Source organism: Chenopodium album, chromosome 3, assembly GCF_948465745.1.
Source record: "Chenopodium album chromosome 3, dcCheAlbu1.1, whole genome shotgun sequence".
NCBI lineage: Eukaryota > Viridiplantae > Streptophyta > Magnoliopsida > Caryophyllales > Amaranthaceae > Chenopodium > Chenopodium album.
The window spans coordinates 80,089,914-80,102,486 of NC_137836.1; the positions used below are offsets into that span (position 1 = coordinate 80,089,914).

General features: G+C 34.9%; 1 protein-coding gene across 1 annotated transcript; it reads right to left on the minus strand.

Annotated features, from left to right (window-relative positions):
* Window positions 1-2,207: 2,207 nt before the first annotated feature.
* On the minus strand, window positions 2,208-12,009 carry LOC145624404 (uncharacterized). The gene is made up of 10 exons (XM_081677433.1): window positions 11,580-12,009; window positions 10,633-10,676; window positions 9,858-9,981; window positions 8,833-8,968; window positions 7,115-7,686; window positions 5,466-5,802; window positions 4,978-5,197; window positions 3,855-3,947; window positions 2,947-3,390; window positions 2,208-2,670 (listed from the first exon to the last, which is right to left on the minus strand). Exons 1-10 carry the CDS (start codon window positions 11,752-11,754, stop codon window positions 2,338-2,340), a joined length of 2,478 nt encoding a protein of 825 aa, XP_081533559.1. The 5' UTR covers window positions 11,755-12,009; the 3' UTR covers window positions 2,208-2,337.
* Between the last annotated feature and the right edge of the window lie 564 nt (window positions 12,010-12,573).

A 12,573-nucleotide genomic window follows, 5' to 3' on the forward strand; every position in this document is an offset into this window, starting at 1 on the left:
TTTCGAAAAGAAAAAAGTAGCTCCCAAAGGTTCACCCACCCGATTCACATGAGCCCAAAAAATAAAGAAGAGCTTAATTAAGAGGTTATTAATGAAAAAAACTCAATAGGGTCACCCACCCACCCGATTTCACTTTCTTAAGATTGGCCCATATTCTCGTGTGGCACGTGAACCACTAATCCTTTTGTTATAACTCACACGTGGAGATGCTCTTGAAGTTGAGCCTTTAAGAGATTTTGACTCGTATACTTGTTCATGTATACCAATATGATCATCCCACAACATCACCTTATTAATTATACACTAATGTCATGAATATGACTTTACATCTTTTGTAGGATTAAGATTGATTTTTGTTTTTTCACTTCTTTGATTATAACTGCATCGATAACAATATCAGCGTCATTTTCTAATACAAAATGATCAGTAAACTTAGTTATTTCGATCTCTTTTTGAGAGCTTGCTAAAGACATGTACAAACAAATCAACTTACACAAGGCCTTTGATTATTTTTATCCATTCTTCGGATTGTAGAAACTTTACCTTCTAATAATTTGTCTAAATCATCACATTTACCTTTATGATTTCGCCTTATATTGTCACTTCAATCATAGAAACACACACATTTGCCTCAACAAATGCATCTCCCACTCTTGCTCTAAAGCATATTTATTATTGTTATAAGAATCAACTTGGAAATAATTTTACAACTCTCATCTAAAAAAAAAATCTTGTTTTAATTTCTACTCTCAAATTTTGTCACATTCATTGTATAAACACAAGAACCCTAAAATGTGTGCAACAATATATTACCTATGGCTATCAAATCTCAGACTCAATAATAGGTAATTATTAAATTTAATATTGATAATTACTATTTCAGAAAATTACTATTCAAAAGAGTATTAATGAAGTTGAATGTGCTTTAGCCAACATAACGACAACAGTGTTCGCATAAGAAACGGACCACACACAATTAAGCAAATGTTAAGGTGGCAACACTGTTCCTTGCCTGTATTTGTTTGCAACAATATCTTTGATTTGTTCCTCTCATTGTCTCTAACCTCTTCATATTATTAATATTAATACATTGCTTCAAATGACAATTTATTGCTCCATATTTAGGAAAATAACAATTCATGATATTATGGTCCATATTTGAAGGTATACCATACTAACCAAGTAACCAGCATCTTTGAATAATTGAATACAGGCATCAGGATTTGTACAATGTACATTCAATTTACAAACGTGCACCATTGGTACAAGAAAATTGAACAGTTGACAAAATAGACACTATTCGTCTATCGCATTAATCTCCCAATCAATAACTTGTAATCCCGAACTAATAACATTAGTTCAAACAATACAAACTCTGCACACGTAGGGTTTTACTTGTACCAACTCAATTGAACATAATACGAGCAAGCACGAGTTTGTCCGTTCGATAGGGGTGAATACAACAATCTCGAAAAACAGTGGTACGAAACATACGACGAAGTACTCTATAGTCTATGGTCCATACGGGTAAAATGTGAATATGAGAGAATAAAGGAATAAAGAGAGTTAAAGCGAAGTACCCTAGTGAAATTGAGGGAACATATAATTTTGGATCAAAAAGCCAAAAAAAAAAAAAAAAAAGCAAAAAAGTTTTAAGTGACAAAAACTGTTCCTCGGGATCAACAAAGAACTGCCGCATCTTTTGCCGGTTATTTACCTCTTTACATCTTCACGGTTTCCCTATGATAAAGCCGAGACAACCCAGCTTTATTCCCCATCAACATTAAAAGACAGCTACAAATTAAAGGACCAGATAAACTGCTTTTTCCTCTCTTAACTATTCACTTTCATATTACACCTCAAAAGATTTCTCTCCTCATTCAAATCAATCTAGTTATACAGGATATACAAGATATCTTCAAGCTGACAGAGCAAAGTTCTGTTAGAGCAATATAATAACAAGCAGTACACTTGGGATGCAAGCCGTAGTAGTCTGAGAACTCTAATCTGTTCAAGAGGTCAGGGGTTTGCAAACAGAAACATAATATAATAAGCGAGAAGATGAAATCGTTAATATGAACTTGTACTATAATGTTGAGCACGCTAAGGATCTAAAAGAAGATCGATGCATAGTGTTCAAAAAGGGCTATGTTAGATTATATTAGGTTTATGAGAGCCAACAGCATTAGAGAGGAGAGGAGAGGACAAGACAGCTGAACACCACATATTCTATTTAATAAAATTGATAAGAGTTGGGGTCATAATAACAAGAAAATTTGGAACCTGTACCTAAATAATCCATCCCTGACATAAACAATCATGGAATGGATTAGCTTCTTAGAAATTTGTTGTCCAGTTGTGATGACTGATTTGAGGCTGCTGATAACCCCCAACCTGTGCACCAGGAGCTGTTGGAGCAACTCCAACCCCAATATTGCCACCGCCCAAATGATGGGCATTGGGCATTGCAGTCGGCTGAGGAGGATACATCCCAGGAAATTGCATTTGAGAAGATTGTGCTACACCTGCTCCATTGAAAGAAGCATGACCTGTGTGGGACTGTAAGTAAGCAGCAGGGTGAGTTGCCTGCCCCTGCATGTTATAATATGGAGTTGATTGCATCCCAGGATGATCCCTGTGATTCTGAATCCAAACTTCAGAAGTTTCAGCCTGAAATGATAAAATAATGAAAGATAAGGTACCAGATTTTTTTACTAACCATCTGTTAGATGACTCTGAGCATAGAATGGTCACAATTTTTGTCCAAGTAATAATGAAAAAGCACACTTAAATGCATCACAATGATAATCCACAGATAGCATACAAGGTAATGTAAGATACTTTGACCTAACCTCCGCACAAGACCCACAACGAGAGCAATATGTCCTTGTGCAGAAGAAATATTCCAAGTTCATACTTCATGTTAGAGGATACAAATCACAATACCTGTGGATTTGGCACGTAAAGGTTGTTATCTTTATATTTCATGCGGGATGAATCATCAAGACCTGTAGGTCCACCAACAACTCCTGGAGCATTGATGGCATATCCAGAGGGGTTAGCCAAATTGCCAAAGCCTGTAGGACTGACTGCAGGAAAAGGTTTGAATTGTTGAACCCCATACTTAAGGCTGTTTGCAGGAATATGGGAACTGCCACCAGGCATCAAGACATAACTGCTTCCGTTTGATAGGTGGGGATAGCCAGGGTTGCCAGAAAACCCAGGAACCATTGGTGGAACATAGAGTGGAGGAAGATACTGCCGATATGGCATGACATTAGCATAATGCGAAAGATGAACTTGCGGATACATCTGAGCCATAGGCGCCTGCTGCTGCATCATTCCAACAGAAGATGACGGAACACTGTTGGCAGTGTGTGATGGTAAAGCCTGTTGATACACAAGCAGATAAAATTAGGTACTGACTGAACAAAATCGAACTCAAAAATACAAATTTCAAGCAGAAAATCTTATAAAAATGACACGTTCTTAGCAGTCGGCGAAACATCAAAAAGAACTGCAAAGATTTAGCAAAGAGAAAGCATTTCCTTTTACTGTTGTTTTAAAGTATTCAATTTCTTCAATATGGCCCTGTTATAGTATTTGATAAATTATTAAATCATGAGGAGAGAATAATGCTTTCTCATCTTCGCAGAGAAAAACAAGAATCCAACTCCTCACCTCAAGAGCCCAATCCATACAGCAGTCAGCCCCCACAACCCAAAAACATAAATCAACCATATGCCAAATATGCCCATGACATTCGTACAAGACAGTTAACAAATCCATTTCACAATAACAAATTAAAAGACAGACTACTACTTTTTTGTAAATGAATTGCAAACAAAAACTACCTCCTGAGGAGAGGGTAGACCAGAACCCCGTACAGCATCATCAATAGAAGGTCTAAAATATGACATGTCATAAACTGGTTGCTGATCATATGCCTGCAGACAAACACACAGCACACTGAGTAAACCCATTAAATGAAAACACATCTTTCCATATGAAACTCAACGCTTGTAAGTCTAACCATGAACATCAAATTTAGACAGATGACTATCAATCATACTCAGGTCCTTAAATTAGAAGTTTATTACAAAATTGAAGGACTATTCTACATGGTTTGTTAATCATCTAGTAAAGCCTCTCACATTGTACTGATCCACATATTGCATCCACTGAAGTTGACTTTTGACAAAGCAACATTCAGCTTAAAAGAGCTCTATTCAAACCCAAAACCTGAGTTTCGTGGTTACCCTAAGTAGATGAGTTATCTAAACTTAAGCCCAAGTGCAGAGCTCAAAACCCAAATAGATCACTTTAACAGACCTTCAAACATTACACTACAGATGAAAATAAATAAAGGGGAGAAAGGAAACAAGTAGCCTTGACTCAGAACAGAGAAACCCATTGATGTACTACACCAGAGAAGATAACACAAGCTCCAACCATCACACAAAAAAAAAAAAAAAAAAAAAAAAAAAAAAACCACATATGTAAAGATACTGAGAATAAGCCACAAATTCTTGGACCTTAATATGGCAAATTTCATGACCAATTGATTGATCTAGGGATTTTTCCTAAAGCCCCAGCTCTGAGAATTATCAATTTTACAGTCATTTATAATTCAGAGTGCATTGTTTAGAGACAATTTTGAGGTATACAACATAAACTCTTTGTCAATGACCTAAGACATGATGACAGATAGCAGAAGTAATCTCTAGAATGAGAATAATAATTTATTACAATTCATCCTTGTAAACTGGTCAGAGGTCTATGTTTTATCTGATATTCTAATTTACACTCTCATTGTCGAGTCATTGATAAGGTATATTATAAATATTCCACCAGCACGGCTACTATAAACTAGCATTTGTCCAAAAGCATGTGAACAAGTTTGTCTTGTTAAAGAAAATCAGATAAAGAAAAATCAAGGTAACAGCCACTTAGTTATAATAGAATAAATAAACTTACGGAAAAATTAGGCAATTCTGTAGATTCCTGGTGTTGGTGGGACTTTGAAGCCGTCAAAGATGAGCTGTTGTGGACCAAACCCATATTACTAAAATCTTCTGCATTGGAAATACCTGATGAATCCTTTTTGTCAGGCGACAGGTTTTCTGATGATGCCCTTGAAGGACTACTAGAACCAGAATTCCGAATTTGACCATCAGTAGAACTTATCTGCTGGTTGCTGCATTGCAGATAAGAAAAGACATGCTACTAAGTTCATATATCACAGGTAAAGTAGAAATGAGCAACAATTCAAAAACAATTTACTTTTACAGGTTATGAGAAGCAGGAACTCAGGAAGTACTGCAAAATTATAGTTCAGGGAGCTCAATACAAAACAGTACCTCAGATTCAGGGTCTAATTTTGAGTGTCAAAGCATAAAAAAATCAACAAACCTAGAAGATCTAAATAAAAAAATAATAATAATAAACAAAATAATTCAACAAACCTAGAAGACGCCTCGGGTGTCTCCTCAACTCCATCGACTGCTTGAGTTGTAGAAACAGAGTTCTCTGCAACATCTGATTCCAGACCAAAAGTTCCAAAAGTCAGCCTGCATCGGTCATTCTCGGGAACCCGAATGTGTTGAGCAATGATGACATTTTGACTCTCCTGAATGTTTACTTGAGACAGCTTATCTTGCAACAGCTCCACTTTGTTCTCAACATTCTTGGAATTATCAGCCAGATGCAAGACAGATTTCACAGGTGATCCAATCACACCCGGACTCGGCACACTAGACTTCTGGGTTGACTTGGGCTTCCATTCTTTACCAGGCAAAGCACCTAAAAAACAATTCAATATCAAATTTCTAAATAACATATATTCAACTCAGTCGGAAACACAGCCCCGTATCTAATAACTTGAAAGGGAAATAATACACTACTAATAAGATAGACTGAAATCATCTAGTGGGACTAGAAACAGTATACAACATAAAACTATATATATGCATAATGTCTCCGTAAACATGACATCTGATTTTTGGGTCTACTTCTCCACAAACCTTTGAGTTGTCTCACCAATTGGCAGTCTTTAACAATTTCATGTACTAGATTCAGGTACAAAAATCCTTAAGTTGAAAGCCAAGTTTGAGTGTTCTAATAATAAGGCAAGTATTGCTTCAGCATTGTAGTGGCTAGAGCTTGAATATTGGCTCAAAAGTAATTTCAAACTTTCTTTGTATAAAAACAAACAGGATAATCCTGTGTTCTTGAATCGACAATAGTCTTTCAGCTTACCTAGCATCCTCTGTCATTTGTCAGTTTGTGAGTTTGTGACAAATAAGGGGCACTTAAGGCTTGACTTCACTAATAATTACTGAATCGAGATTAGGTTCTATTCAAAAACAACTGACACAAAGTTCAATTTCCTCAGATAAATGATATAATTTCCAAATCCTGATTCATTAGATTTGGATGTTGTAATAAAAGCATTACTACGTTATCCTACTCCTCAAGAACTCATTTTCATACTCAGTTGAAAGTATCAACATATATCTCCTATTCTATTAGCCACCAATATCATAATATCCAAAACTCCAATGAAAAGTTAAATATTTGTGCATGCCCAGCACTAATTCCCAGCATCAGGCAGTGACATGGCAAAGCAGAATCGACTATTTTAGCTTCCTAGCAAGAATGCCATATCAAAACGAAATATTAAGCTAAAGAACTCCATAGGAAAATAGGATTCACATTGTTCTAAAGAGCTGAACTGCTGAACACAAGTGAGAGATGCCAAATAGGGTATATCTGTCAGCTCTCCGCTTGTGAATTCTAAGACAGGACGTGCAGCTAGGTTTCACCAGAATAGGCTACATTAGTTTGTCAATGTTCAATGGGATTACTTATTATCCCTCCGTTTTCAAATTCCCTAACAATTACAGCAGTATCAGGTCAACTAGATCATTTTAGGAATTAGTTCTTATGGTGATTATTTAAAATTATGGTTTGCAATGAATGATAAAAAGTACAAGAAAAAGACAACGGGTTGCAAGGAAGATGAGATGATAATTTATCTGTTAGCTAGATAAGGCTTGAGATATCATGCCACAACATTGAAATTTCGAAGCTAAGCACAAAGTGGAAGACCTACCTTTCTGATGAGAAACAGATTGTTGATGCAATCTATTACTAAAGTGACTGTTTGATCTGCTTCCAGTGGAGCTAACAACTGCAGATTCCGCAGCAGTAGCATGAGTTTGGTCATGTCCAGAAACAGCATTGATCGGCTGGAATGGTTCGGCTGTGGATGAACTTCCCAGAACTGAATTAGTATTAGAGATACTTTGCTGAGAAGGCAACTTCGAGCTATTATCTGAAGAATGTCGACGACTTCCAACAACTCCAACTTCACGCCTAATAGCGCCAATAGCCGTAGATGATCTAGAATCGGCTGATGGAACATGCACAGGATCTGAAGCAGAAGCATAAACACCTACAGTATTTGAAGAAACAGTACTACCGGCTTGGGAGTGTGAATCGATTGGCCTCGTCACTGTAACTTGTGACTCAGAATGTTTAACAGCTGATTTCTTCTCAAAAGGCCCAATTCGAGAGTCAGAATTTAAGTCTCGGGCTATTTTAGGCCGAAAATCACGCACCCTGTTGGAAGTCTGAAAAGAGCGCCCACTTGAGTTTCTTTGATAGTTAGGCACTGAGGATGAACTGCCATACCATGAAAAGTGATGCAACTCAGGAAATAGAAAAGCAAAGAAGACGGGATAAAGAGAGGAACATCTTTAAAAAAATTACATAGGCATGCGTTCAACAATCACCTTGTGAATATAATTGAATACTACTTCATCCGTTTCTCAATTGATGCATCCCTATGTATATGGCACACAAACCAATAAAAGGTAGAGAGAGTGGAGTGATGGACAAAAATACCCATGCACTAACCATCAAGGGCTTAAGTACTAAAGGTAGAGTTTGGTCCCCACCTAAAGTTGAGGGCAATATAGTAATTTTGCACATAAAATTTTACTAAAAGGAGAATAGATGCATCTATTGTGAAATATCCCATAAAGGAATAAGACATCTGTTGTGAAATACTTCCTCTGTTTTTTTTAGTTGACACCGTTTGACTTTTACACTATTCATACAACACACTTTGACTCGCTTATGTGGTTTATAGATATGATAAAACATATTCATGTGAAATTTTGTTTGAATCGTTTCAATGTATCTTTTATTAATATCCACTTTTTATAATTTTACAATGTTGATATTAGAGATATTAATTGTTAAAAACATGCGTTAGCAAATGTGATAATAGAAAGGTGTCAACTAAAAAAGGAATAAGATGCATCAATTCAAAGACGGAGGTAGTATAAAAAATTAATGCTGAACATCATCTAACATGTTTCATGACTTCAAAATAACAGCTTATATCTTTTGAAAAACAACATAATGGTGTCATTAATAAACTTCGTATAGATAAAAATTAAATTATATTTATATAGGGAGGCACATAGGTAGATTGTAATTGAAATTCAAACCTAAGTTGTGAAATAATACTCTTAGCCGCTAGAGAATCTATTCATTCATATACATGAAACACCGATGATAGAAAGTCCAACCCATAAGGAAGAGATGTGATTAAGGTCATAAAATTCTAATATAGGTACAGATCATATAGCAATTATAGCATGCACCAGATTTCAATATGTATCTAGCCAAAGTATAGAAAATATTATGATGGCACTGATAATGGGTCTTCAGAGTAAAAATCACACAACAATTGCAATACTGCATAATAATACCACCTAACAGAAGTAGAAAAGCAGAGAAAAATAAGACAGTGAAAGATACCTTTTCTCAGAAACACTGTTACTCCGCTGATTATTAGGCAATGATGAAACTTGAGTTGAAGCCTTGGCATCTCTATCAGAATTCTGATTTACCCTGTTGTCTCTCACAACACGAAACTCCCGACTTACTCCAGCATCTAGAATAGAAAATTTGTCAATAACATTAAATTACAAGAAGGTAACTCTTGCCATAGATATACTCTCCAATCCTAAAGAGAATTGTTCTGTTTAAAATTTTTATAAAATATGAAGTACAGTTAATAAGCAGAATGTAATCAATGGTGTGCCAACATAGTGGAAGCCTGGTAAGATGTTTAGGTGTTTAACAATTTTTCAATGACAAAAAATGGTGGATAAATAGTTTAAACAAAAATTAGTAATTATTGCGGGATGGAGTATTAGGTTCATGTCAGCTTTGTCAAACCAATCAGATGGTTTCAAAAAAAAAAAAAAAAATGTTTCTGCTGCGTAATTAATTTTTAATAATATTCTAATATTTATTACCACTGTCAGGAATCAATCCTAATAACACCAAAAAATCATAAAGCACAATCTATGTAGCAATTAGGGCATAAAATAAATCAAACTCTAAACTTTTCACTTCTTGTAGATTGTGATTACTCATCAAATAACTACCACAATTGTTGGAAAGATGGGCAAATATGTGGGCCACACATCTATTCTCCTGTACTTTCCCGGAAGCACACTAAAACAATTTATAAAAAATAAAAATAAAAAACATAAAACTATTTGGAGGACGACAATCACAATTTTAAAACAATTCCAAATTTTGAATCAAATCAGAGTCATCTTTAACTGAAAAATTCAATCTGCTCGAATCAACATTCATACCTACCAAATAAAAGATGCATAATCAATTCAAGAATAATATTTTACAGCACTGAGATCATTATTACTAGCACCCAAATGTCTATAATGGTTTCCATTAGTACTAAACAGGACAGAGACTGAAAAATATACAATATAAAGCAGAAGAACAAACTGGCTTGCCAAAATTCCAATTACCATTTACAGGATTCCTTCTGTAGCCCCCTCTATGAACAATACGATTAGAACTATAAAATTTCAACCCTTGACCTGTATGTTCAGTCCGCTTCCTGGGCTCAACATGACCATTGTAAACTGCATTCTGGGAAATAATACCACATATTTAGTATCACATTCTAAGTACTACATAGTACTCCGTATGTATTAATTTAAACCCAATAAACAGCACGCAAAGAGACTTTGACGATAAATCCTAGACAATAACATAAATTTATATAATTAAAAATAAAAATAAATACACGAGTATCAGGGCTACAAAGTGGCATTCTAAAAACATTAAGTCAAAATACAATTGAAATTTAATATCATATTGTGTATTATTGACACAAATTGAACAGATAGAGATGTATACATCCCTTTTACTCTAGTGATCAGTATTTCCAGTTAAAAATGACAATCTATAGGCCTATAGCATACATAGCCACATCCACAGGGCAACACATATCAATATATACTTGAATAAGTCACAAGCTCAACCTAAAATACTCAAAACAGCAGAAGCTATAGTCAAAGCCAGGTAAAAGGTGCATAGTCCTGAATTGTTACATGCCCTGCTCGGAGACAAGATAACAGTTTGCATACCAGGAATTTACAAAGAAGCCCCAGCAAAGAGTATACATATATCAAAAAGCAATTTAGGGTAACAACTTGCAGCAGCAATAATTTGAACAAATAATTTATTGGCTCATCCACAAAATAAACAATAATGATAGGTATCACAAAAAAAAATTACCTCTTTCTTCTTCTCTCGTCTCCTTCTCACTTCATGAAAGGGATCTGCCACATGAAAATCAATAGATTAAGACTGAGTAAGAGTGTAAATTTGATCATTATGAACATGTTATATCGGCATTCAGCATACTATCTACTAACACACTAAAGCTTACCTACAACAAAATTAGATGGCTTATACAGTCCAGTTAATCGTTTACCCCAATCAACCTACATTTTGAAGCAAAATCCTCCCAGCTAAATGTTGCATAGACATGCATATTATTAAACCAATACTCTCCTCAAAACTAACACTAGTCTTGCAATAACGAGAAATCGATACAAAAAATCAGAAACACTGTAGTCTAAACCCTCACAAGACTCACAACAATACTTGAATTATTCGAACTAATTCAGGGCATCTTGTGAAATCCAAAGATTATGTCACTAGTCTTGCAATATCTTCACACACAAAGAGTCCCATTTTGAAACTAGAGTGTAACATAATAATGCCTTATATCAACTCAAAAATCTAGCCTTAAGAGTAAGAAAATTACGAAGTCACATTCGACAAAATTTGCCTCAATCCTCATAAATCTCAGTCTACTCCCCTTTGAGTAGAGAAGGGGCATTATTTTTCTACCTTCTCGTTCCAATCTTCGAAAAGCACAGAGTAAAAACAAAAAAAAGACAGACACAATAAGCACACACAGTAAATACAGTACAACAATCATCAAAAACTTAAAAGATTTCATAAAATATAAGCTTAAAACTACAAAAACTTCATGATTACACCCACTAATTAAGCACCTTTTTAACATGCACTTCAAATTAGCAACTAAAACAGTAAAACCCCAGTTTCTAAACCCTTAAATTTCAAAACAATCAACAAAACAAAAACACCAGAAAACCCAGAAATGGGCAACAAAATCAACATCCAAAAACCCAAAAACATCAAAGAAAATATACCTTGGTTCAATAATTTTTGAGCAGTTTCATTAGGGTCCATATTACTTTCTTTGAGAGTGTTGTAAATTTCAGAATCAGAGTGATTACCCACAATTTCTTTGATCGATTGGATGGTTTTCTCCACATTAGCAGAAACAATTGCAGTTCCGCCTTCAGTCTTCAACATAGTAACCATATTTTTTCTGATTAAAACAGAAGAAACAAAAACCAAAAAAAACACGCAGAAAAACAGAAAAATCCCCAAATTTTAAAAATTAAGCCCTAAATTTACGTACAACGAAGAAGAAGAGTGAAAACCCTAAGAAAAGAAAGAGGTAAAAAAGGGTTTTAGGGTTTGCATTAGATGAAAGAGAAGGCGGAAGAAGAAGAAGGGGAATGAAGAGAGAGAAAAAAAGAGGGAGAGGGAAGTTTTTCTGGGGTAGAGTAAGAGGAGAGAGAAACTGTTTTTTAAGGGTTTTGAAATTATTTTTGGCTTTATTTTAGGATGTCATTTTTTTCAAAAACTTTTTTTCTATTTTTTATTTTTTTTAAAAAAAAATTATTAATTTGGATTTTTTTTCCCAAGTTTTTACTTTGGGTTGCTGGGTTGGATTTGGAAGTGTTTGGGGTTTAAAATAAGGTTTTTTTTTATTTATTATTGATTTTTATTTTATGCTATTTTGAGTCAACTATTAATTTTTTTTTTTTTTGGTGTTTAGAGAGCCATAATGACGGGGGTGAGAATCGATCCCAGAATTTCCTGAAACTGGGAGGGAAGCTCGAACCACTTGAGCTATCCTTCACTCTTTGAGTCAACTACTAATTAAATCATAATTTTGTGGGTGGAAGCCTGCTACTATGTTTAGCTGTTTTTTCTTATGGTCATTTCCCACATTAAAAGTATGATTTGAGTATTTTGAGAGGCATTTAAAGTAATAATGAATGGATTGGTTTATGATAAATTGGTGATGCTTTTGGTCATATTATTAATGACTTAATTCGTTTACACATTGCG

Coding starts and splice junctions, on each gene's coding strand:
- LOC145624404 (XM_081677433.1), bottom strand. CDS start 11,754: ATGGTTACTATGTTGAAGACTGAAGGCGGAACTGCAATTGTTTCTGCT. Junction 3,948..4,977: donor CAGAATTGCCTAATTTTTCC/GTAAGTTTATTT, acceptor GTTTGTCTGCAG/GCATATGATCAGCAACCAGT. Junction 3,391..3,854: donor GTCTACCCTCTCCTCAGGAG/GTAGTTTTTGTT, acceptor GTGTATCAACAG/GCTTTACCATCACACACTGC.